The 27,405-nt window shown below is 37.9% G+C and overlaps 1 protein-coding gene across 1 annotated transcript; it reads right to left on the bottom strand.

Moving 5' to 3' along the window:
- Positions 1-51: 51 nt before the first annotated feature.
- mybpc2b (myosin binding protein Cb) lies at positions 52-25,811 on the bottom strand. Its single transcript, XM_053341091.1, has 30 exons — positions 25,714-25,811; positions 24,818-24,994; positions 23,553-23,758; positions 17,496-17,513; positions 10,454-10,555; positions 10,155-10,303; positions 9,918-10,035; positions 9,756-9,804; positions 9,356-9,415; positions 9,056-9,225; positions 8,731-8,863; positions 8,052-8,176; positions 7,808-7,913; positions 6,837-7,006; positions 6,437-6,602; positions 6,193-6,299; positions 6,061-6,090; positions 5,794-5,936; positions 4,855-5,014; positions 4,584-4,688; positions 4,265-4,453; positions 4,001-4,135; positions 3,655-3,822; positions 3,321-3,409; positions 2,245-2,440; positions 1,924-2,063; positions 1,232-1,391; positions 953-1,089; positions 482-668; positions 52-206 (listed from the first exon to the last, which is right to left on the bottom strand). Exons 1-30 carry the CDS (start codon positions 25,809-25,811, stop codon positions 172-174), a joined length of 3,828 nt encoding a protein of 1,275 aa, XP_053197066.1. The 3' UTR covers positions 52-171.
- Positions 25,812-27,405: the final 1,594 nt, after the last annotated feature.

The following is a 27,405-nucleotide window of genomic DNA, read 5'->3' as shown; positions in this document are numbered from 1 at the left end:
AAAAGTACTTTAACAGAGAAATAATATGAATCCCAAATAACCAATCAGATATCATAGGCATAATTCAATTTTATTTGATTCACTTATGACAGTGTGAGGTCTACATGCTGATGTTCACTGTTCATTCAGTGTTTGGTTCATATCATTTCACATTCTTTGCTGTTCGGTTGCTCATTTCTTTTCTTCCTTGTTTGGGTCTGTGGGAACTGTGAGAGAACAGGACAGATAAGGAGTGTTATTTTTTATTGAAATAAGCCCAAAATGTACGATTATGCAAGTATAGGATTGTATCATCACATTTAAACTATTCAAATTCTGTGTTGTTGTCATGGGGTGCACAATCAGCTTTTAATGTAACCAGCTACTGACTGATCTTCTGTATTCAGTGTATCAAAGGAGAGACATGATAAGTTATTTCCTCCACCTTGCTACCCCACTTCTTTCCCTCCTCCCTATTTCCCCTCCTCCCCTCCATTCTTACTTCGGACGTTCAGCCTGCACTCCACCTCGTCCTGGCCCAGCTCATTGACAGCCCTGCAGGAGTAACTGCCTCCATCAAAGGTGCTCGGCTTGCGAATGTTGAGGGTCAGCACTCCCTGGTTGTTTTGCATTAAGAACTTGGGATCCTCACCAAGGATCATCTTGTTCTTCATCCAGATGATCTTAGGCTAAGATGCAAGAAAGTTAGATGAATAAGATAAGATATTCCTTTATAAGTCCCACAATGGGGAAAATTGCAATTGAATAAAAAATCCACAGTAGGAAGAAAAAACTTTCTAACTTTACTAAGTCATTTTTCTTTTTAAAATCTTTTCATGCTACTTTTTTGTCTTTATCTTGTAGCTTTAAACATAACATTTGATAAAAAATGAACTTCAGACTTTACTTTGCTAATGGCAAGTGGCACACAGCATTCCCCTGTGAATCATACTCCACAGGCTATTTATTTTACCTTGGGGTAGCCTCTGACGGCGCAGGTGATGGCAGTGCTGTAACCGGCCACCACAGATCTATCAACCAGGGGCCGTGTAAACTTTGGCATACAAGTCATGTCTTTCTCCTTGAAGGGAGTTGGTTTGTACTCCAGGCCTATATAGAGAAGGGTGAGAGGACATGCAAACTTATTTAGTCAACCTCATAAATCAGTGCAGAGATTTGTAATATACTTAACAAACACACAGAAAGAATCCGCCTGCAATATATACAGACACACATGCACATACTGTCTCACCTGTCTTTTCAATGGCAGCCGTGTTCTTGCTGGGGCAAGGGTCATCACTCAGGCCGCAAATGTTTTCACTGTAGACGCGGAACATGTACTCATTGCCCATGATTAGATCTGAACATGTACAGTTTGTCCGCCTGTTGTGGTCATAAACGGTGAACCATTCCTAGAGAAAAATGGTATTCTATTATTATATACCTCATGCATTTTATTTCAGTTTAACATAAATTAGTTTAAGGATTTTTAAAGTCTGTCCTGAAACAATAGTCAGGTGCCTAAATCATATATTGACACATTTTCTTGCTGTCATCCTGTTTGTACTGGCCATTAAGAGATCACTTCCCTGCACTTTCAGTATTTGTGATGGGGGATAAAATCCACACCCATTTAAAATTTACTTTGTTGTTTGTTGTTGTTGTTTATATACTTTATTTGAAACTAATATGAGGCTTCAGCCACACAAATTACTCAAATCAAAGTTTTAGTCTTTTTAGTGCCTGTTTCAATATTCATATGGGCACCTGATTGTTGCTTTAAGACAGACTTGAAAAATAGTGAATAAAAAAAAAGTCATATCAAGCAGTGGTGATGGTTAGTAATCTCAGCTTTTCTGTTGAGCCACAGGCCCCAACTAGACATTTCAGCAGGTTTGTAATGCTTGAGGTTTGACATCCTCCCCCTCTTTCCATCTCTCTGACCTTGGTCTTCAAGTCTGCCTTCTGGATAGTGTATCCAATAATCTCACAGTTGCCATTATCCTTGGGGACCTCCCACTCCAGTGCTGCATTGAAGCCCCAGATGTCTGTCACCTTCACGTTCCTAGGAGGCCCAGGCCTTTCTGGTTGGATTAAACATCAATGTCATATGTTCAGTACATGTCAGTTGTTATTCTGTAATGATATTCAAATGTTTTCCTTTTTAATTAATTGTTTTCGCATGGACACTAAAAGATAAAGTAAAACATATTACATTTGTTGGACATTTTATTGTAAATAAAACATAAATCCTAATAATCTTACCAACAATCCTGATATCAATGGAAGCTCTGTCCTCCATGTTCTCAATCTGTACAACCAGCTCATATTTTCCTGAGTGTGCTCTCTCTGCAGAGCGGATAAAGAAGATACTGTCCACATTGCTGTTACGGACATTGACCATCTTGGGGTCGATGGGTTCACCATCCTTGTACCAGGTTGCAACGGGGCGTGGTTTACCCTATGAGATACATAATGATGTATTGTTAAGGATACCAGAGATTAATGGTACAAAATAATAATACATGTATTTAAGTGTTAAGCATTTTAGTCTAATTTAAATGTCTTGCAAATTAACAACTATGTACAACCAAAATATAATGAATCAGCACTTTGGCACAATGAAACACCAACTTCTTTCATTTTTTTTCTTCTGACTTGTACCAAATTGGACCATTCAAATGATCAAAAAATAACCATTAAATATTTGAAAATTACTCCACGAATTTCCAGCAAATTAGTAGAAAATTAGAAAAATTAAAGGACCTAAAAATCACAATAAAGCAAAACATTACCAAATACGTTAAACGATATTAATAATTCAACCTTGGCTTTTGCCCCTAACTCTCCAGACCTGCCATCCTCTAGCTGTCCACCAGATGCCCTCGGACTCTTCCTCCTTTCCCTGTCTACACACCTGTTCCCACTACTCATCAGTCTTGCAGTTACCTGGCTTACTCCACCCACTTCTTAACTGCAACACATTTCTTTCTCAGCCACTCACTTCATATACCAGCCCAGATCCTTTGTTCCCTTGTCAGATTTCATATTGCATTTTGCCAGTGTTTTTGAGCTTCTGTTTGGTCTTACTTGGACCTGCACTGTATCTATACCTGCCAGTCAGACTAGACTTTTACCTATGTCATCCCTGCAACCCTGTGGATGCAAATCCACTGTTTGGACTTGTAAATAAATGTGTGTCTTGAACATATTAGTGCCACCTGACACCTGCTCCCACAGTTTCCCATTGATGTTTAAATATCTTAGTATGAGTTAGCTCAACATAGAACTAAACTACACAATTTCATCATCCAAAACATTTTCTGAGGTGTGTTTCTAACCTGGAAGGGTATGGTCAGGTTGATCTTTTCTCCTACTTTCTTGGTGTACTTTGTTCTCAGGTCACGGGGAAGGCGGATCTTGGGATATTCTGAAGAAGTTAAAGACATTTCAGTTAAATATGAAGTACAGCATGCAATTTAAAGACACTCTATACTGTACACTGATAATACGAAGGAACAGTATCAGTGTACAAGTCACATTACACTCAAAAGAAAAAGTCAGCACAACAAATCCTTTCTCATCAACTCTGTTAATGCTATTGCCGAATAAAATAACCCATAAAACATGATTACATTACTCTTTTTTTATTGAATCTTTTTTTAAATGACTTACCCACGATCTCACGGATGGTGACGGGCTGTGCCATCGTTGCAGGAAGGCTACGTCCAGCAATGTTTACGGCCACCACCCTGAAGTGCATCTTCTCTCCCACGGGAAGGCCACGCACCACGTACCCCTGCCTCTCACAAAGGTCCTTGTTTGCCTGCACCCACTCAGTGTCTAAAATAAAAAAGCATTTATGGGATTTATAATGAATAGTTGAATGAAAACTGAATAATTTGTAATGAACTGTCTTTTATACCCATGCTGCTATACAGTCCCTGTTTTTTACCACTTCATAATATTAAAGAATGTTATTGCAGTGTCCACAAATGTTTATAATATATGTTTGTGTCACCTCCGTCCTTGCAGTATTCAATAATGTAGCCATCCAGGCCCCCGGCTCCTATCTTCTCTGGAGCGAGCCACTTCAGGCTGCATGTGCTGTCTGTCACATCGCTTACAGTCAGACGTGTCGGCTCACTAGTTGGGGCTGAAGTTGACAGAAAGAAACACTCAAGAGATTGACCGGGTTGACAAATGTGATGCACAAAGGGAGGAGCAGGGGGGAGCTGAGAAAGATGTTACTGAAGAGAAGAACAAGGATGGCAGTGATACGTACCAATAGGCATGAAGGGTTTGGAGTTGAGACTTGGCTGAGACAGGCCAATGCTGTTGACAGCAAACACCCTCATCTCATACAGAACACCTTCAATCATCCTCTTAGCCTCATATGTAGTTGATTCATATACATCAAAGTTAAGTTTTGTCCATCTGGAAGAGCCTTTCTTCTTTCTCTCCATGAGATAACCTGATTGAGTAAAACAAAGTGAGCATAAACATGCATGAATAATACTTGAAGACATGATACACAGAAAATCATTATTCCATATGTTCAGCCCACTGAGCATGAAACGTTCGGGATACAATTAATTCTTTACCTTTCACTACTGCACCACCATCAAATTTAGGAGGCTGCCAGGTGATAGTAGCACAGTCCTCTCCCACTCCTGTGCACTTGACACACTCAGGAGGGTCGGGCACATCTGAAATAAGATTACAGTTTTAGCATACATCAGCAGTTTAAAAAGCAGTTCAATAAATACTTAAATTCCAATGCTAAAACATTCCATCTCAAGTGCTGTAAACTGGATCACAGCACATTAGTTACCTTGGTAACAGCTGCCCTGCTGACATTTAATCCTCACTTACCCACAATCTTCACAAAAAGCATAGCCTTATCCTCTCCAGCAGGGTTGGTCACAACGATGTTGTATTTGCCCTCATCCTCCCTCTCTGCTCCCTCTATGATGAAGCAACTCAAGTCCTTCTTGGTCTCCACCCTTACACGCCCTTCAGTCTCTGTGATCTCCTAACAAACAGAAAAGTGTTGTGTGTCAATCATGGATGTATAAGAATAATTCTAAACACCATGGAGGGTCACTTTAAACAAGTAATATCAATTGTCACACCATTTGATTTTGCACAGCTGGCCCTGACTAAAAGGATTGGTGGCTATTAGACATAGCACTAACACTGTCAGGATATCCTCTGTACAGTAAATACACATACTTTAGTTGTTTTTTGTGTATTTGTGCAGATACTCTGATGGAGAAAGGTGGAAATGACAAAGGGACACTTCTACCATGTTTAAGGTTAGAGACAAGATTCATGTTCACACATGAATGCAATCACAGGAACACTATGGTAAATAAAAAGGGCATTTATGAGATTTTGGCAGTACTTGTGCTCACCAGTGGTCACTTGAGTCACTAAAATACCATACTAATGCAACATCTGGGCTAAATAAGAAGCATGTAGCTGTCCCACAGCCATTTCACGCTTCCAAAACAGGGTGCTTTGGCACTCTGACCAAAAGGGGCAGTGTCCTTCCCACCACCTCTGTGTGGCTTTACAATCCCATTGGTTGGGCCAAATCTCAACAGAGCAGCATTTTTTTTCAGATGAGGTGGCATTTAATTCAAGCACAGCAAAAGAGACAAAAGAGGGTGAGCATAGTGCTTGTGATTAGTTCTGATTTCAGGTTAGCTTTCAAATAAACATACACATAACCATATGAATTTTTTTTCTTTTTTTTTATGTAAATAAAATTACATGTATGTAATGACCCTTTACTTATCACATCCTTACATGATCTCCTTTGGACCAAACAACTGTGGGTGCTGGCTCCCCTGTGATTTCCACATCCAGTCGGAGCTTGTTGCCTGCCACCACAATGATGGTGTTTTGGGAGACCATGTTTCCAGTGGTGTCCAGGTGGATCTTTGGAGGATCTTATCAGGGTAGAATATTTAATATGAAGAGTGATTGTGGGAATGCATTTTGTTAGGATATGAACTATACACAAAATTAAAACATGTTTTGGACGTTGTGAATAGGTCATTTAAAGCTACCTACCTTGTCTGGGTACATAGTCGATCTTAATTTCTGTTTTGAAAGCAAAAAAAAAAAATGTTAACAGTATTATTCAGGCTGGTGATGATTAATGCATCCATGACAGCACAACTGTAATTATTCTGTCTTTCTCACCCAAGAAGTTGAGTTTGGCAGAAAGGGACAGAGCGTATCCATCAGGAACAAATGTGTAGTCGCCAGCATCCTCTGGCTTCACCTCATCAATAGTCAGTCGATGAAACCTGAAAAAAACAACAGAGAAGATCTGATGTAAGGAAAATAACAGTTTAAAAGATATAAACATGTAGAGATGTATGATAGGGAATGTAGGGAATGTATGTATAATATACTATAAAATGGTTTTGCCCTTATCTTCTACCTTCCAATGTGGCTCATTTTGATACGGTCGCTTGGCAAGACCTCCACTCCATCTTTGAACCACTTTCCTGTGACCTTGTCATCAGACACCTCACACTTGAACATGGCCTGATCAGTTGCCTTGACTGTGAGATCAGCAATGTCCTGCAGCACCTCCAATTCTTTTTCTGTATAAGACATTGAAAACCACAAGAGAGCAGTTCAGGCAGGAGAGAGACTCTGAGGAGCTATAAGGGAGAGGGAAGATAAAGTTCATGATTGTAACATCTTGACTGCAGTCAGCTGTATGTTTATAAAGTGCTCTTTGTACTCAGAGACAAAGATTTACATGAACTCTACAATCACTTAAAAAGTGTAATTAAAACTGTTGTGAATGAGAATTTAATATTTTTTAGTAGCACCTTCCACTTCCAATTCTCCTTTGGTGTGCCCCCCGTTTGTCCATGCATGGTACATTCCAATATCATTCTCCGTGGCCTCCTGGATGATCAGTGTGTGCTTCTTTCCATCCTTCTTGAAGCGATACTTTGTGGAGTCTTTGTCTCTGTGAAGCTCTATGTCTTCAAAGAACCTGTAAATAAATATAAAATAAGCACATCTCTCTTTGAGAAGTGTCACTGCTTAATGTTTAATACACAATAGTAACAGTGAACCTACAGTACTGTGAGTATGATGTAAGTCCTAATGCTATAGAGTAATATTTCCAACATTCAGTTATTGCTAAAAAAAATTAAAATAAAGTATTGCTTTGGGGAAAATAAATGGGTCTCTCAATTGGAAAATATTAAATATCAAATAATAAATATGCTATGAATGATACTATTCATTAGATGCAATGCTATGTGTTATTCAAATTTATCAACACACAGTACATCACCCTTATGAATTTTCATTCCTACTAACAGTGATTTATTTATTTGTTTATTTGGCTTCTCAACCTTTAGAGATGCTTGAAAAACATGCTGAGAGATCTTGTTTCCCCCAAAGGTAAAAACATTGAGAGCTCTTAGACATTACTTCAGGAGCATAGAGCAGAAAGCAACATTTGTAAACTCCGTATTCGCTGTAGAAATCAGTATTTGAGCAATGTCTGCAAAATGAGATTGGTATGTTCCAGATCTTCTTGTGACAAATGAAGACACAACAAATGAAATAGTCTATGTAGTTAAGCTTGAAAAGCCAGTAGTACTTATATTTTGATATATACCACTAGAGTGCACATCAGTCATGAACCTTGTAGCAGACTGGAAGGATTTAGAGATGAATTCATTATGATTTAGTGAAAAAAGTTTCCCAATCCACAATCTTATATGTACAGAAACTGTGCATGTCTTACTACTGGTACTACTAAATTACTGCGTCGTATACTGACCACATGACATGGGCACCCTCCTCCGAGACCTCAATCTCAAACTCCACTCTTTCTCCAACAACCACATGATAGTCGTCCATCAGCTTGGTGATGGTCACAGGGGGCTCTGGATGAAGCAGAGAGAGATGTTGAAATACATGCTTGTGCCATAAGGACAACAAAATGATTATGATTTTTCTTAGTGTTGTCAAATTGAAGAAGCACTGCTAATGAAAAAAAAGAGAACATTAAAGAGATGGTGCACCTTTGACGAACACCTCTGTGAAACTCTTGTCCTCGCCAACCACACACTCATATGCAGCATCATCGGACAGGTTTGTCTTATTGATGGTAAGTGTTCTGAGATTCCCATTTGCCTCAATGATATACCTTGAAAAGTAACAGACAGATTACAGGTCAAACCACTGTGTTCTTGTATGAATGCCTATTCAAATAATCTATCCATATATATAACAAAGAAATGTTTAAATGGAATTTTATTTCACAGACCCAATTTATGCATTTCAGATGTGCCATTAAGGCATTTAAATGAAAATAATAATAATAATAATAAATAAAATAAAAAATAAAAAATAGAGGTCTTTGTCCTGGGGGTGTATCTGCATTGCTCTACTTGAGGCATATGATGTCTTGGCAGTGCAACTGGCTAAGGCCTCCGGGAGGCTCCTTATGACGGCCTAAAAATAAAACGTGTTGATGGCAGCATCGTTCCAAAGTATGACTTTGTGGCACAGATAATTTTAGCTGGATATTTTTAAAACGCTGCCCATCAAGTCCATCTGAGCTTGATGATTAATATGATACAGTCTAATTCTTCCATCTAATTGCATGAAGCTTAACGGGGTGAAAGAGGACACTAAAAGGTCTGTGTGAACGGCTAATAACTAGCGTGTATGTATGTGTATATGATTTTATGCATGTACTTGGCTGAGGGTTTGATCTCCTGACCGTTCTTCAACCATTTGACCTGGGCCATGGGATCAACCACCTCACACGTCAGAACAATCTTCTTGCCTTTGTCCACTGAGTAGCAAGAATCTAGCTTCTTCAGGAAAGCTGGGATTGGAGACAGAAAGTGAAAGATTCAGAATTAACCAATCATGAGATCAGTTTTATGTTGTCCTTCCTTTTTCTTATTTCTTATCAGCGGCACTGCTGTCCTCCTTCATTTCCTTCATACTTCAAATTCCCATGTACTTCTTCCCCTCCCTTCACATCTCACCTAATTACTAATTACTAATTGCTTACCCTCGGTATGCTTGGGCTCAACAGTCTTCATCTTTTTCAGACGTTTCAGCATGCCCCTCAGGTCAGTGATGCCATACTCAAAGGCAATTTTCTCATAGTCGCATGGATGAGCGGTCTTAAGCAATTCCCATACGTCTATCTTTTCGGGCTCTTTTTGAGCCTTCTTCTTCCTGTTAATGATGGACAGGGGATCTGTATGCAATTGGGACTCGAAAACAGAGAAGAGGTCCTCTGGAGAAAAAATACAATGTGACTCAGTGCTTGACAATTTTGCAAACCAAATAACATTCAGCTTCTCACTTCTTAGTGGCTTTCAGCAGAGCGCTGAAATCCAGGTCTCCCTCATCCTCTCCAGCATCCCTGTGTGTATGGACACAGACATTCAATATACAAAGTATACTGTAACCAACTGTACTGTAATGCGCTGAACACACACACACACACACACACACACACACACACACACACACACACACACTCACACACACACACACACACACACACACACACACACACACACACACACACACACACACACACACACACACACACACACACACACACACACACACAGGGACACAGGGACACAGGGACACACTGGAAAATGTTATAAATAGTGTCCGTATGCATCCCCCTTGTGTATTTGCACACTTGTGCACAGACCACAAGCAGGCTGAAATGCAAACCCCAATGCACTCACGCTCTCTTGAAAGCAGACAAAATATCTGTATGCTCCTCTTGGTGTGCAGCTGAAACAAGAGAAGTTGCAGAGAATGCAAATTAGGGCTGGCTCACATCATAACATTAGCACATGTGGAATCTATGGCAGCATTTGTATAGTCCATAGTCCGTTTTCATTCACCTTCAACAGCGATCTCAAAGTTGGAGCTGTCACACTTGTCTTTTGAAGTCACCTCGCACCTGTAGGCTCCAGCATCTCCAGGGACCACTTTGATGATCTTCATTTCATAAGTGTAGATCTTGGGGATGAAAGCATAACCTTATTACTTCTTTGTCATCTCCAGTTATTGCTAGTTATTTCTGAACAAGGTGGATCAGATCTCACAGTACAAACTTTTGATGGCTCTGTCGGACATACCTTAGTATTCCTATCAAATACTTCTTTGAACTGCATGTGTTTCCCAGCCTTGCTACCAAGGTCCAGCCACTTTCCCTTCAGCCATTTCATGGTGGGTTTCCTGGCGAGCTTGGTTGTGTCAACCTTGGCTATGAAAGTGATATCCGATCCTGTCGTTCACAAACAAGTCATTATGTTGGTAGCATTAACCACAGGCCCAAAACATACTGTATATTCTGTGATGCTACACTGTTTGGATTGTAACAGTTTTCTCTCTGCCTGGAAAGTTATTCATCCATGCATCCATTTGTGTGTCTAACCTGTGACAGCGACTGTACTCTCTGGTGGTTTCTCCATAAAGAGCCCAGTGAGCTCGGTGGACAGAAGCTCTGAAAGGTAGGAGAAAGAAGTTAGCGTACTAGTTTACACCACTGAAGAATAAATAAAAGGACAAGAGCCCATAAAGGCATCTGTAACATCCAGTGTGCAACAAACCAAAAGTGCAAAGGACAAAAAGAAATGCTTGGACATTTTGAACAGGAACAACACCAAAAATACTGGAGTCACACCTGCACACACGAAACAAAAACCAACAGCATGTGGTTCAAGATTAAAGTTAAATATAGACAAAATATAGAAAAAGAAGGAATTTTGCAACTCTTGCAGTTAGTTGTCATAAAAATATATTAAATTAAATCATGTAACCATGTAATTTAAAAAAAGAAGAAGAAAGCTACAGTTTATCAGAACCTTTTTCTTGCTTAAATAAATGTTTCTGTTTTTATGCTCAATGAAAAGGTGAATCTAGTACTTCTGTTATATTGGATGTTGGTTTGCCAAAGATTTGAAAGGAACCTTATGCCATAAAAGTATAAAACCTTATCATTTCCACACATGTACTTATAATAATAATGTGTGATTGACTGTCCAGAAATATTATTCTCTCTTATTCAGTATTCTTATTTGCCAATAATTCAGTAACAGTCTTTGTCCAAGTCATGACAGATAAAAGAATGAGTCTTCTGATTTTTCACATAAAAGAAGGGCAACATTTTTCAGGTTTTCCTCCCATGTTAGTTCTGTACAGCAACAAAATGATATAACAACTGATTGTGATTTTGAACATAAATTGCATATAGTGCACAGTAATGCCAGTATGACTGAGAGGACAAATATAAACTGTGAGGGGGCATTTAACCATGCAATAGTCAATGAAAGGCAAAAGAACATTAATATAAGGCTGCTGTTTTAAAATCAAGGACTACACTCACATAAGAGTGTCGTACTTGCAGGGCAGTATTTTTTGAGTTTATTAACGATTCTCTGTCAAAATCAGCAGGGGGAGGCACATGTTTTGGGCTTGCATCCTTCCCTCTCTCTCTCTCTCTCTCTCACGTGGCAAAAACTAGGGTATTAAACCGCTTAAGATTGCTTGTGACGCCAGGTCTGGTATGAAAATACAACAACATAAAACAAAGTCCTCTGAACAGTGAAGCACTCCATGCATTCAGTTCAAAACACATCCAATAACAAGAAAGCATTTAATGTATTCAGGCCAAAGGCCCAGTGATATTTAATCACTTCAGCAAAGTATCAGTCCCAATTAAAGAGGTGCTCCTTCAGAATGTGCTAATGACTGTGCTAAGTATAAAACTTCTAATGTAGTAAGAGCACCTGTTGACCTCCACCCATCAGCACTTTCTACCCATATCAAAGATTTAGCCCCCAAGGTACAGATCTATAAATAATGCAAACTCAGAATTTGTTGTATACATTCAAATCAATTAATTATTGAAACAGGAAATTTAGATATCACTAATGCACATATACCAACCAATCACAAATACAACATTTTCACTGATCATATTTAAACAACACATAGGATGCATACATTGACATTTCATAACATCAAAATTGCATGCATTGGAAAGTCACAGTCCCGGACTGGGCCGGCAGTTCACCCTTACCCTCCTCATCATGATCAGCTGGGAAAAACAAATACCCCCGTTTAACAAATGGAAGTATAACAATTTTCTGTTATACTGTACCATAAGTCAATGTGAACTCATCAGGTAAAACAAGGCCAGTGAACAGCAAATATAGAATTATTATTATTATTATTAATAATACTCCACACAGTGAAAGTCAATCAAAAGAGAATTTGTGCTTATGGGGGAAATATCACAGCAGTTGTCAGTCAAAACACAAAGTAATCAAATGTGTTGATTACTGCTCTTTCAATCACCAAACCTGGGATAAATTATTATTTGAAATGACCTTGATTACTTCTTTAAGACTGATCTTGCAAAACTGCTTGTCACATAGGAGACAATTAATTTAGAAATAGAGCACATGCACCCCAGGCCTTACAAATAAACAGCTGAAGAGAAAAGACAAATTGTTTATTTTTTCTGCTTTGAGCATTGATGTGACATAGATATAATATTTTATAACAAAGCATTTCCCTCTCATGTTTTCCTAAGACAAATACAACTCGGGTCAAACTGTACATTTATAACTCTACAACCAGAACATAACATTTGGATCTTTTTTTTTCTGACTCTAGCTTCTTTTCCATGTTTGAGGAGCTGATAATGCCATTAAGCATTATCAGCTATTTACTATGGTAGGTGATTATTCTTTGCGTGAGCCTGTCCACAGGACTATAAATGGATATGAGTGGCTTGGCTCCCAAAGTAAGCCTCAGCTGTTTTTGGATTGGGCCTCATCAGGAAAAATCATGACACCAACATTTGGTTTAAATGTCAGAACTTTTGCTACCTTGCTTGGAGGATGCTCAGGAGAAATAAGAATCCAATGGGGCTCCCAGTGTAGGAGGCACATGGCAAGGTCTTATCAGAGCTCACACTGCACATCATCTGAGATATCTACAACCAAGTATATCCATATTTCCTCCCTCTGGGCAACCGCTGCCATGGCAGGAGGAGCTGAGTCCCACATTCAATGATGGACATTAATGACAGTCTAGACAGTGAATGATATACGTTCAAAATGCTAAGACGAGATGATCTGTGAGGAATAAAGTGTGGTAGACCCTGCTTGGCTGGACACTTTCCAGTGGGACTTTATGGGGGTGATATCCCAGGCAGTAAACCAAACTTAACATTTAATGACCTCACCCTGGCAACGTCTCCCCTCTCTTCCCTCAGCAGGCCATATATTTCATGAGTAGTTACAGATCTGTAGCCAACATCCCCAAGATAGCAGCCTTGTAGTGGGGACACAAAGCAATATGTCATCTCTCCAGGCCGATCATCTATGCCTTGTCACAGTCGCCGAAAAGCCCAAAAAGGAAAGCAGTCAGGGTGGACAGTTTGGCCATCCTTCTCATCTACCAGACCATGTAGTAGTCACCTATGACCTATTCAGAGCTGAAGAAAGTTACATACGTCATAATCTTCTGCGTTAAGATTACGAACATCTCAGTTGCTACTAACACCTCTGATTAAACCTTACCCTTGTGTCCACATGAGAAAAAGAAGAGCTAAAAAGTCTGTGCTTCCCCCCTAGGCACAGCTAGTGCAGGACATTTACCATAAAGGAAGGACAGCTCAAGGAATTAGAAACTTTCAGCTCCCAGAAGTACTATCTTAACCTTTCTCCACCCAATCTACTACTAATCAGTCCAGATAGAGCGGACACACAACTCATCACTCAGAGAGCTGTGCCGCTGGAAGACCATGGCTGACTGGGCAGCTTCGTAACATGAATAACAGCTCCTGAGTTTCACTTGTAAAACTTGAGCAGTAGTGCAACACCGACATTTTTTAGATAGTTGACTTATGAATCACAGTGCATGCTGCTTTACGAAATGATCATTCAGCATTCAGTTCATTTAGCAGACCACCCGCAGGCCTTTGGGCTTCAGGTAACGGATGAAATGTAGAACTGTAATTTAGAGGCATTGAGTTTGACTTCCTGAATTACATGACTGCGTGAGCCATGCTTGCAGTTTCCTAGTACAGCATAATATTAAGTTTAGGAGCCACTATTAAAATGTCAACATGTCAGATGACACTTGGTATGCTCGCAGCAGCTGCCATTGTTCAATGACTGACTTTTACACTTGAACCACAGCTGTGTTTCCAATCTAATTGTTTAAATTTTCAGGGGGGCAGAAGTAAATCAGAGCTAGTATCATAGTTCACAAACGTGATGGGCCGAACTCCTCACATGGAGAAGCAAATTCTTGTTTGCCTAAAGAACATAAACAGCATAATTTGTCAATGAGGTGTGAGGCAGTATCACCGGTTGCCAGTGGTAAATGACAGGTGAACGAGACAATGACAACACAAACTAAACTGTAAATGAGTCCACACTCCAGTAAGCTTTTTGACAATGCCAAGGATGTAGTGAGTAAAAGGCCTGGGGTTTTGCTTATTCTAATATATAAGTACAACAAGTAGAGCCTGCCTGTATACTTTTAGGATCTTACCAGTGGTTCTGTGGCATATTGCCACAGTAGAGGAAGACTCTTTTGAGTTTTAGTTAAGCTTCACTGTGCAAAATCATATATATGCAGACTTTACTATTTTAACATGGTAATTCTACTTTTTTGTGTGGAAAAACCATATCAGACACATATTAGTATTATTGCAAAGAGAGATCTTTACATTGTAGCAAATGAGATTTGGCAGCATGATGAAGTGCAACTTTAAAACCTTTTGATGAGTGTTACTCTGTCTTTGAAACAAAATAAGAACAAAAGTCCAGCATATAGCTATTAAGTTATGTTAACTTCCAATTCATGATAAATGTTTTAATTCCTTTGATAGTTTTTATTCCTCGTTGTCAGTCTAAATTGATGTAATCAAGAATGATTTCAAACAAAAAATAGATCCAGGTTCCACTTAACACTTCAAATATTAAAATATTATGTGACATCTTGACCAGCACATAATACCCAACCTGTACACAATGTAATGTTACAAACACTCACACTATACTTTTTGAGTACCAAAAGTAAAAACGTCCACAGACACATCATAATAAACATTGTTCTTCTCTTACCATACTCATCATCGTCTGAATCTTCTGCAGACAAGGAAGCAAACTTAACTGATAGAAAGCAGCTTGAATGTAAATGCTTAATTTTGCGCACACGTAGACAGTCGCAACAAACACTAAAAAAACATAAACATCATGCAATATCACAGTTCATAACAATTTAATCTAAACATGTAGTGCTACTGCATGCTGAAAATGAACAAATACACTAAGTACATAAAGACAACATAAAATACATACAGTTTCACAGGTATAAAGACTTATTGTTTGGGTATACACAAGTACATTACAAAACAGATCATGTGACACACACCATAAATTCAAACCAAAAGTTCAAATGTAACTGCACAGTTAATGTCTATCAGTTCAATGATAAAGAAAAAAAAAAAAGGCATTCCAATATGAAACATATAAACCTGTCATAAATGTCAAGGCAGTAACAGACCAAAGCACTGACATAGTATTCAGCAATCATTTGAATAGACAACATTCATTTTGCACATTAAATAATTTGCATAAACATAGGAAATATGCATTCTTGGGGTTTAACAAAAAAACATACATAAACATTACAGAGGTCACCTGAGACATGAGAGAAAATGAATGCAAAAACATACAAGAATCATGCAGACATTGTACTTTTCAATCAGTGTAGCACATGTATGCACACGTAAGTGAATACATTCGAGGGACTACATAGACAGACGTATCAAACCTGTACATTTAGTGTACATCATTCTGCCTTACCTCCTTCTGGGTGGGGTCCATCTACAGAAAATGAATGCAAATTAGCTGGAGTCTCAATGTGTTCTGTAATTATTTATTATATTTAGCCACAATTGAAGATTCCCTGACTCTAAAAGGTGCCTACCCTCTTCCATTGGATGGGGTGCTTCTGGAAAAATAAAAATCATGATTTAATGATTGAAAACAGAGAAATGAGGAGACACTCAGACTAAAGCGCATACAAAACATCTCTGGATAGACTCAACCATAAAATGTCACCAGAGAACACTTGCAGATGTTCTTATACAAGTCACATGCTCTTATTGAAATGTAACCCCAAGTCATTGTGAGGACATGTGCTTACAGATGTGGAAAATGCATTTAGTTGTAGACAGACAGTTTATATAAAAAATCCACACAGATGTTTCATCTTATTTGGTTTATACATATCATTTCTGAACAATTCATATGTATACATGCCAAAAAATCAGAATCAGTGTAAGGTTTCTTTAAAAAAAAAAAAAACAACAACACAAAAGAAACAAGAACATTCATTCCTATTAAACAACAAAACCAAAACTGATTCATATGATGCTGTCATATACAAAATATGTAGAGAGCTTCACTTCATTGATTTATGCCATACAATTACAATATGGCAATAAAGTCACTCTACATGTAGTCTTAACTAACAAACGTGATGCATGCTGTAGGCTAAGATATGCAAACATGCTGAATCAAAGTGGCATAATAATTGCATTATCCCCCTCAGCAGCTTCATATTCTCTCATATGATACAATTGACTCTTCTTGACTCTGCAATTGCTCGACTTATTATCTATACTAAAACCACTTGTTCAGTATTATCCAGATAATTACCCTGACTGATTAGTTCAAATGCATTTTTCAGTTCAGCTCAAATCCACTCCATCGCACATATTCACATTTTGTTAATGATCAAACAATCTGAATCAGTCAAAAAAGAAGAAAAAAAGCCCCCATCCAAAAAAAAGAAAAAAGAAAAGAAAAATGTCATTGTCCCTCACCCTCCTCAGTTGGCTCCTCTGGGGCTAAAATTAGTAGATTTTTGTTAGATACAGCAATGTCATAGTAGTCCCAATGGGAAACTTAGTGTAAATGCTTCATCAACTATGAAAATACATTGCATCAGCATGTCATATTTAAAATCCAGCCGAGTATTACATGACCACCATCACATATGACATCACAACATTTCTCCCATTGTCCCGTCTATCTGCTGTTACAGTACAGTGATTTGAAGACAGTTCGGTACACAGCTTGTGTGATCTGATAATTCACAGTATAACATATTTTCAGTGAAAAGGCCTGGGGGTAAAACATTGAATATGTACAGTGGCATTCTGGCATATTTGAATAAAATGAAGATAGCTCAATGTAAAGTTAGAGATTAAAGACATAGTATGTGCAGATAACACCCTCAGAGGTCATGGCTTTCTCCTTGACACGTGGAGGTGACAGGATATGTGAGCAAAAGTGAAAATGTGAGAGCTATAATCAAGGCACTGTGTGATAATTTGAGGCACACAAAAAGGTCAGTAGGCAAATGCTGTAGTGCAGCTGACTTACCCTCCCCCTCTGGTTTATCTAAGAAATAGAAACAGAAGAGAAACACATTAGAAACACATATCACGAGCAGAAGAATTTGACTGAAACTTTTAATGATTTCAGCTGTCGTTGCATCTTGAACTATATTTTCTTTTTTAATTGCATGTTTTATGTGATTTAAGTGAATGTTTATCTGAAACTCATTGGCTTATATAAAACTGTTATTTCAGGAATGTTTAGTGTATATCTGATTTCATGGGAAAGCCAGTAATCCTGACCATAAATCTGAAATGCTGCCTTCCAGGTAAGAGGATCCATTCCATAAAATGGCAGCCTTTGAAATTTCTATGAAGCTGCATAACATTTGGCACAAATCTTTGAAACTGATATGTTGACCCTGACTTAAGTGACTTGAGGATCACCTGCTTATTTTATGAATTTATCATCTGTACTGATTGTAAAGATGCTTTGGTCCAGTAGGAGTTTCAAGGATGACTGACGGTAAGTTTGTTTTGAGTGTGGAGTTCTGTGGGTATAATGGTTGCGGCCTAAATCTGGTAAAAGGAAATTTGCAACTGAAATAGAGACATATTATATACCCAACTCCCTGAGTGTCCCTCTGGGGGTCACTGCAGTAGATGCTAAAGGCCAAGGCCGGTGTCTTATGTCCTTCTTGAAGCTATGCCATGTTCTCTTAAGTTGCACACAGTTGCCTTGAATAGTCAGATCATCTTGACCATACGTGCTCCAATGCTCATTTTGGGCCTGTTATAAATTTCTAGCTAAAACAGATGTCATGCAATTGTATGACTGTGACAAAGAAGGTATAGTCCAAATTTTCATAACGTCAATTTTGTATGTGCATTAGCCTCAGATTGTTTTTGTTAATCATTCCTATTAGCTTTTCAGTCTTTCAGTTGGACTAACCAGTACAAAAGGGGGTGTACAAATAAAGTTTCATTGTATGTATTTAACTTATTTATCCTTTCAGATACAGTAACCAGGCTGGCTTCATGCAAACAGTTAATATCATAATAGCTCTGCATTGATTTAATGTTACAGCAGCATTTACCCCCTTTGCTTCTTATGTAACAGTTAGAATATGTCTGTCAGCTCTGGGCAGTAAAAGCCTCAAAATAACAAACTGTGTGACATTTTTAGTGCAAAATTAGAAATTTTGCAGACTTACAAAGCTGCTTATTGAGGCTCTCGTAGAAGTACCTCATGCATCCTGTGCGAGGATTTAACACCTGCACTGATTATAAATCTGCATCTGCTTAGTAAATACACTTGGGGTGAGAGTCTTGATCATCTTCAACAAGTATGTGATAAAAAGGGGTAATGAACTTCTGAACAGCTGTTCCTCACAGTTTAAATATTGCCCGTAGAGACTGCCAGTGTTTTCATATTTGGACAAAGTTATCAGAGCCTCAGTAGAGATACAGTATAATTTTTGTTGGGTGTAATTGTATAAATAAAAAAGAATAATTATTCAAAAAATGTCTTTTCTTCCTTATTTTTGTTGATTTAGTGTTAGTTATGCAGTACTACACATTATATGACTTTGTCCTCAATCACCTTAAGTTTATTCCTGGAAGCCTAATGAGTAATGAATATGTGTTGGTGGTGGTACCGTGTTTTCATGGTGAATTTAGTTACTGCAGGTTCTCACCTCACTGTTTACCTCTTCATGTTTACCACTGACAGCTTGATTTACCGTGTGTGTGTGTGTGTAATGGCCCAGACATAAAGACAGTTGAATAACCTCAGGGATTCCTAGGGTGTCCCTAGATAGCATCAGACAAAGTTTATGAAGATATCTCAACACATACTTTAATGCATGTTGGTTTGGATCTGCTTCATACTGTACATGACACTTATTTACTTCTATCAGGTTACAGGTAATTGTGCGCTGGTTTTTATCACTGTATGCCACACAGGACTAAACGCAGCATGTAGAGTGTGATGTATTTGTTGTAAAACCTCTTGAAGCAAATTGGTGATTTTTGGTGTTAGACTGTATAAATGAACTAATAGTACAAAGTACTGTTCTGAGGATAATATTTTCTCATGATAATTCAATGAATATAAAAACTTATTAAGGACAAAGATTGAAGAGGACATAATATGCTATTTGTGATTTTCTGTTATTTACACACTGTTATAATAATGAATATCTATGCTAAACATGGTCAAAGCTCCAAAACCTGAAGTTAACATATGTAGTAATGTAAAACAAAATCCAGGGCTTCAGCCTACTCTGAACGCTTTGTATGCAACCTTTTTTTTCTGCCTTGCCGATGAGCTGATGTCAGCCTGTCACACTGGGTTAGGGTTAGGGTTAACATAACCATAACCAGCTGTCTTTGTTGCTCAAGCTGCTGCTCAGGTTTTTCAATGCGTTGTTTGCATTGTCCACTATTATATTTCAGATCAGATTTCAGCTCAGACATGTAAAGATGTATTTGAGAAGTTGAAACTTCTGAAAAAATAGTCAAGTCCTGCAACTATAGTTTGTTACATGATCTGTTAATGTAGATGTTGAAGTCTGTTGTGGGGCAGCTTCTGAGAACTTGCCAATTACAACAGAGTGGGCTCCTCAGGATTGGGGAGCCCTAAAAGGAACTTACATGAGCTAAAACAGCATGTCTCAGAAAGAGCCTGAACTGTGGGGTCACTATAAGATAAATAAGGATAGTAAATATGCATAATATGTCCCCTTTACAGGTTTCATGTTTACTCAATGGTATAAATAGTTGAGATTTTAAGAGATATATTAATTCAAATATTATATAAAATATAATGTTTATATGCAATATTGTTCAGTGTTATGCTTACTTGTGGACTATTTACAGCTAATACACTGTTACCTTTTAAGGTTACATGTTTGTAAAATGTGTAATTTCTCAGAAAAAAATTCAGATGCTTATTTAAAATGATGATCTTAACCATCCTAATATCTATCTAATGATAGCAGAAAGCTGCAGAGAAGCTCATATTCAGCACGGCATGCAAGATGATAAACCAGCATATTTTGTCTATATGTATATATGTGTTTATATTATTCAAATAATATGATTTTTCCCCCTCATCATTTTAAAGCATTTTCACACACATAGTTTATTAGTAAGAGTTTCAAAGTTCTTGATCCAAATTATTTTTTAAATTATTATTATTTATTTAAAGAGTACCTGTCAATCAATCTGGGAGTGACAGCAGGATCTTAAGCTGTGCTTTGGTTATTTTATTGTGCTTTCCTGGATACATGTCTAATAAAAGATTGTGTCTTTAAAAGTCCACGTGATTAAAAAGATATCATTGATCCTCCAAGAGAAGATGAATCATTTCAACATTTCACGTCATGGTTTTTTATATAGTGATATAAGATAAACAGCAAGGGGGGACTGGCAGAACTTCACAGAGCAGTTTCAGTTGGACTACACCTCATAGTCTTTCATTAAGTCACAAAGATGAAAGGAACTATGATCGTGAATCATACCATCGCTTCAAACCACCGACCACTAAACTGTCATGCGATTGATTGAATACATTTGAGCTACATCACATTCAGGAAGGAGCACCAGGCCTGTTGTCCAACATGGAGCTTTCTGGATGAAAGTGACAGATTGCATAATGATTTATCTCAGTTGGGACTGCAAAAGAGGTTACAGCAAAACCTGATACACCAGGGTGTGTGAAACTCTATGAACTTATGAGGAGGAAAAAACAAAGTGGAAAAGGTCAGGGAGTATTTTTAGCTGTTTGCTGGGGGCATGAGCTGGCCGTTAAGTGAAGCAATACAGCACACAGTGGTGGAAAGTAACTAAGTACATTTCTACAAGTAATGTATTAAGTAAAATTTTAAGATACAAGAGTATTTCCATTTCATACTCCACTAAATCTATTTGAAGCTTTAGTTTCTTTTCAGATGAGGGTTTGAAACAATGCATTATATCTCCAATTAACCATCTCACAACCCTCGCAGATTTATCTGGTGACCCTTCGGTTGGAAACCACTGGACTAAATTAGCTAACTGTATATAGTAGTATTGGAAGTTTTGGAAGCTAGCTCCACTTCCAGAAGCTTCAACAGTAACATGCTGCTCTTGCACTGATACGTCAGTATTAATAAACTAATGATGTCATATTTTATAATACATCAGTCAGAGGAACCAAATGTACTGCAATATTTCCACTCATTTTACTTAAGTAGGACTTTTACCCCTAATAGAGTATTTTTTTTTTATAATGCTGAAGTGGTACTTTTACATAAGTCAAAGATCTAAATACTTCCTCCACCACTGGTTTCAGCTCATCTCACACAAAAACTGTGATTATTCATATTATGAGATGTAGAATAGGTGGTGCTATTATATAACTCAGGGGTGAAATATGGTTCTCTCTCACAGCATTAGTAGGACACAATAGTCAGCTCATTATATATTTTTATTCAAATATGATATTTAGTATGTCTATGAAACATCTTCAGGTATAAATTAAACAGTGGCTGCATATTTAATCCTCACACTCGACTCTCTGAAACTGAGTTTGACTTTGATTGACAGAGCAGTGGTAGGAGGTGTGGACATACTGTAGGCAAAGTGGAACTGTATCCACATTGCTTGGATAAATTCTGTTGCTGTATATGGTGAATAAAAGTGGAGCCTGGATATGTTGCTAGGGTAAAAATAAAAAGGGCTTGGATCACGATAGACAGATACAGAAAATAACTGAGCCTAATTAAATTAAGGAGAAATGTGCTAACAAGTCCAGCAAATCCCATTGAATTCACTATCACTGCCCAGTGGATGTAGAAATTACATAGAGAGGTCTGAAAGGCTCAACACTACTACAATGCTGGCCAGTAACACTAAACAGACTAATCCTCTGTGTCAGTCCCTTATCTTAGGACTCTCTCAGGTGAAAGACAGCAGACAAGTATTTATGAGAAAGGGACATTCATCCAAAGATGCCAAGTTTTATAGAAGACAAATTTATTTTACAGACTGCCATTTTTATCTCAAAAAGGAAATGAATACAAACATCTTTGAATTTGAAAAAATACAGATGTTTCTCCCAGTGTTTTCTGTTTTATTATTAATGTAGTATATTCTACATTTCTATTAGAATACAGATTTAATTGTATTTGATAGATTGATAGATTGTAACAGTTTATATAAGCCGACTGTGTCTGTGAATATAACATTCGAAGTGATTATGATTTTCTTTTCACTAACTACTGCAAATAATATGAAGCCAGCTAGTTACAGTAGTGAGCATGAAACAGAAGCTTTCACATACTTATACTGTAGTACATATATAGCTAGCAGCAGGATTTACATGTTAATCTGCAGTAGTTACTTTGCTGCAACTATTTCTGAATCTCTTGTTGAGTCAACAAGATGACGCTTTCTGGGCTGATGTCATTAACATAGTAACCCTGAATGAGGTCATAGCAGCTGGCTATGTGCTTATTTATGGCCTTTCAAATAATCTTTATGGACAGATAACCATAGTAAGACAAATAGAGAAAAATGCTTGTCTCTATGTGATACCACATCTGTATCTGCATACCACATCAGCATTAGACACTTTTTTATGCTCCAGCTTTTCTAACAATGGTAACTACTAATAACTTCTTACTTACTTCTGCTCCTAGATGAGGAGGAAGCGTAGCTGGCATTAGAATCAAATTGAACATGTGCATTTCATCGATGATTGATGAGGGCATTTGATATTTTTTTGTGTTCTTCACCGAAAAAACCCTATGTAGGTAACACAGAGTTGAACTATTCTGAATGCCCTGCTCCCCCAGACTGAATATTATATAATAGCAGGCATCACACAATTTCCCATCAATTTGCCCTTAAAAACCATATTAAATAATAATTGTAATTAAACCATTTCTGAAATCATCAGTTCTTCCCTATTATATACTACATAACAAACTAATCTTAATCATATACCAAAATATAATAACCACCCATTAAACCAAGCTACCCAAATTCATCAGCATTGCCACTGAAACTCCAGACTAATTTCAATGAATTATGCTTTCACAAAAAAGTATATGCATACCTGCAGGGACTGGCTCAGGCATGGTTATTCCTGTTTCTTTCCTTTGCTGCTGGAAGACTGAGAGCTCGTGGTGCTTATTCCTTTTATTTCTCCCCCTCTCTCTGTTATTCAAAGCTCTCCTGGCACTCAAGTCACCCACACCCTCCAGTGAGCGAAGAGCACAGAAGAAACTGACGACACCCTTGGGGAGTTCAAGAAGAGAGGCACTAAGAGTGAAACCGTGACAAAGTGAAGAGACAAGAGGGTGATGTTGTGAGATTTATGATGAGATTAATGGACTCACAAAACCTGTTCAGCGCTAATACTCAGTGGAGAAATACAGAATACAACTGACCTGATTTTTGACACTGTATCCAGCTCAAACTAATCTTTTGATCATCACCTTCTACACTCACATTAAGAGCTGGATCAACAAGTACTGGCACATAATTTTTGTGGTTGCATTTGGTAAACTTCACTTTGTACAAGCGATGTGCTGTTGACACTAGAGGTGAATCCCAGAAATGAAGACACATAAGTAGTATTTACATGTTAATTTTCTATTCATATTTGACAATGTGACTTACTTGTTTATTTATTGAATATTTCATATTATTTGTGTTCGTTATTTACTGAGAAATCTGTTAAACCGAGGATGCATAGCATAATGTAACTAAGCATGATGCCATATAATATGTTACATTAAGTCAAAGAGTTCTATCATGAAATTACTGCAAAAGTCCTGCCATTCAAATTTGATTGAAGTAAAAGTTCAGAAGCATTATCAGCAAAATGTATTTTCATTAGTGTATTTGTTAGATGAACACATTGTACAGTATGGTCCTTTGTGACTGTTATGTTATATATTATACCATTGCATTATTGTTGCTGATGCATTCATGTTGAAGTAGCATTTTACTGTTGTAGCTTGTTTAGCTGAAACTTATTTTGACCACATTATATACTTTTTGAATTTTTTATATGCTGATCCTGTTTTGTATATAATTTGTTAATCAGCAAAGCAACTACAGTAGCTGTCAAATAACTGTCGTGAAGTAGCAAAAAGGAAACGTTCAAGTGAAATTTACTTAGTTGCATGCAAACGCTTTTGGTTCGTTTCCCCGAATGGAACCCTTGATGAACTTGAACTTAATACTTCCTATTTGTAGCCCAAAGAAATTGAGAGCCTTAGCTGGACACACCCAGTAACAGCCAGCTTTCCCTATGCAACAGTTTTTGCTTCCCTTTCAAGATCAACATCCAAGTCTTAGGCATGTCTTCATTACCTGTCGTCATCTCCACTTTCACTCATCACAAATGTGCATGTGTCTGCTGCTGGAGCCTCTGCGGAGACAAGTCTCCTGCTGCTTGGGTCAAAGTGTAAATCTGTGAAAAGGGGACAAGCATGCCGGTCTGCAGACCACCAGATGAGTGAATCTGTAGTTGAAGCGATTGGAATGTCGCTAAGATAAAGAACAGAGATGGAAAGAGGGAGCAAGCTTGAGAGAACAGGAGGGTGAACTGGGCTTTGAGGTCACTTTTCATGAAGTGACATACAGACACTTGACTTACTATAATCATCTGGTAGGAGCAACACAGCTCACATCACATCTTAAGGCCAGCCAATAGTAACCTAATCTACTATGCTAGTATCAGAGACACAAGCATGTATTGTATGTAATGTTTTTTTTGTTTTGTTTTTTGAATTATGCTTTTACTTTTTTGCTAATATCACACAATTATGGAGGAAGAGGCAAAAGGGGGTTAGTTTATCTTATCTTAGCTTAGCATAAATGCTCATAAACAGAAATGTAAAAATGAAAAGGAGATATGAGGCCTAACGAAAGTTCAGACAAAAAGATCTTTTTGAATGCTAGTTTATTTCTCAACCCTGTGTCTGAGTTTACTCATAATTTCCTTGCTGTCATTTTCAGATATCAGTTAAGGCTGTTCACAGTAACTGGTCACATCTAACACATAGCATGGTGACACACCTTTATTGTCAGCCAAGCTATCTTTTTAAATGTTTTCTCCCTGTCCCTCTCTCTCTCTGCGTTAGTGCTTTCTTGGTGCTATTTTGTGTGACATCCCCATCACCGCTCAGTCTTCATTAGTACATCCCCCCTGCTGCCTTCAGCACTCTGGATGCAAAGCTAAGCTAATTGCCTCCTGGCTACGGTACAGTCCATATGATATATGGACATAGTGACTTGTGACATCCCTATCAGTTTGCACTGGAGCCAGTTTAAAGCCCGGGTTGCAGCCAATGGCCAGTGACATCTTTTCAGTTTGAAAAGATGGCAGGTAAAGTGTGCTAACAGGACAGGTATTGTAATCAAGTTAGTATCATTAAATGTACTGAATTCCAATTTAGTGTGAGTCCCAGAGCTGCAGAGAGAAGCAGGTGAGCAAACTGTTAATCACAACTGTGAATCAACGCCCACACAGCAGAAACCAACATTTTTACTTTTTAACTCTACTTTTTTAGTCTTCAAATCTTATTAACAGAGCAACACTTTCCAAAATTACACTTAAAGTCAATTGGAGCCAGGTATTTTTGAAGCCAAAATGTAGCAGTTATCGATGGCATTGCACATTGGCTTCAGCCTCAAGCTGTGGTTGTTGCTGCTTGGTACATTCAAATAATGTAACTGATATCCTCTTGTCATTCTCAGCAAGAAGGCAAATGAAAGTATTTCCCAAAATGTCAAACAATTCCTTTCATGCGTTGCTGTTCATGACAGTTTTTCTCAGATGTAGAATAAAACAACCTGAATCAGTGCTGCAGAACACTGTTAAGTTGCCATAGTTGAGTGCACAGTAAAAGTGACAATGCAGTGAAGTGATAAACAGTAAAATACATAGATGGCATGTAGACAGGCACAAATTTAATGGCTTCGATTCAGAAAATAGAATGCTTAGAAAGTTTAGAGCAGGCTAAGCAGAGGAAGTGTGTGTGTGTGTGTGTGTGTGTGTGTGTGTGTGTGTGTGTGTGTTTGTGTAGGCATAGACAGAGAGACAGATGGGGAAGGGCAGAGTGTACATTAAGTTTCACAGCAAATACTTTTGAGCAGTTTAGCTCTGGAAAATTTATTTTAAAGGGTTGTGAAATTAAGATTCATTGGCAATGAAAATAACTCTTCCTCAGTCAGCAGGATGTGTGTCTAATGTGATTAGTCAGTGATTAGTCCAGAATATGTGGAGATACAGTTTAATGGAGTGTATGCTTGTACAAATTTAAATTGAATTTAACTCAAAATGCTCTTTGCATGGGAGGAAATCTAAGCGTACTATTTTCAAATTCTGAAATGTCCATGTTTGGCCCGTAGCATTTATAATGATAATAGTAGTAATCTTTGTTTATACAGCACTTTTTAAAATCCACATCACAAAATGCTTCATGAAAGCAACAAAATAAAACAGACAATTAATCAAATCATACAGTAGGGTTTAAAGCAATAATACTTTTTTTTTAAAGGAAATAAAAGTTCAAAGAAAAGTAAAGTCCATGTAAAATCAGGAAAGGCTTTCCAATAAATGCATATTTTAGAAGGGACTTAAAAGAGATCACTGACTCAGCAGACCTGACTTCCTCAGGCAGATTGTTCCAGAGCCTCAGGGCCCTGACTGCAAATGCTCTGTCCCTTTTAGTTTTCAGCCAGACTTCTGGAACAGACAAAATAACTCTGCCCAAGGATCTCATCTACTGGCCGGCGTGTATGGTAGAAAGTCTATGAAGAGCCATAAAGTAATGAGTAAGAACTTAAAGTCTATAACATACTGGCCAAGGTAAAGAAGCTAAAACAGGAGTGATGTGATCACATTTCTTGGCTTTGGTCAAAAGCCTGGCAGCTGAGTTCTTTGCAGTATGGAG

The sequence above is a fragment of the Scomber japonicus genome, chromosome 20 (genome assembly GCF_027409825.1).
Source record: "Scomber japonicus isolate fScoJap1 chromosome 20, fScoJap1.pri, whole genome shotgun sequence".
In the NCBI taxonomy this organism is placed as follows: domain Eukaryota; kingdom Metazoa; phylum Chordata; class Actinopteri; order Scombriformes; family Scombridae; genus Scomber; species Scomber japonicus.
Note: the sequence above shows the minus strand (reverse complement) of the source record. Positions and strands in the feature narration are given on the sequence as shown.

What these genes read in the sequence shown, in the direction of transcription:
- mybpc2b (XM_053341091.1), bottom strand. Translation starts at nt 25,811, where the DNA reads ATGTCACTGGCCATTGGCTGCAACCCGGGCTTTAAACTGGCTCCAGTG. An exon ending in TTTGGTCCAAAGGAGATCAT is followed by an intron (nt 5,015 to 5,793) that starts GTAAGGATGTGA and finishes TCTGTTTGTTAG; the next exon opens with GAGATCACAGAGACTGAAGG. An exon ending in GGCTGCCATTGAAAAGACAG is followed by an intron (nt 1,090 to 1,231) that starts GTGAGACAGTAT and finishes TTCTCTATATAG; the next exon opens with GCCTGGAGTACAAACCAACT.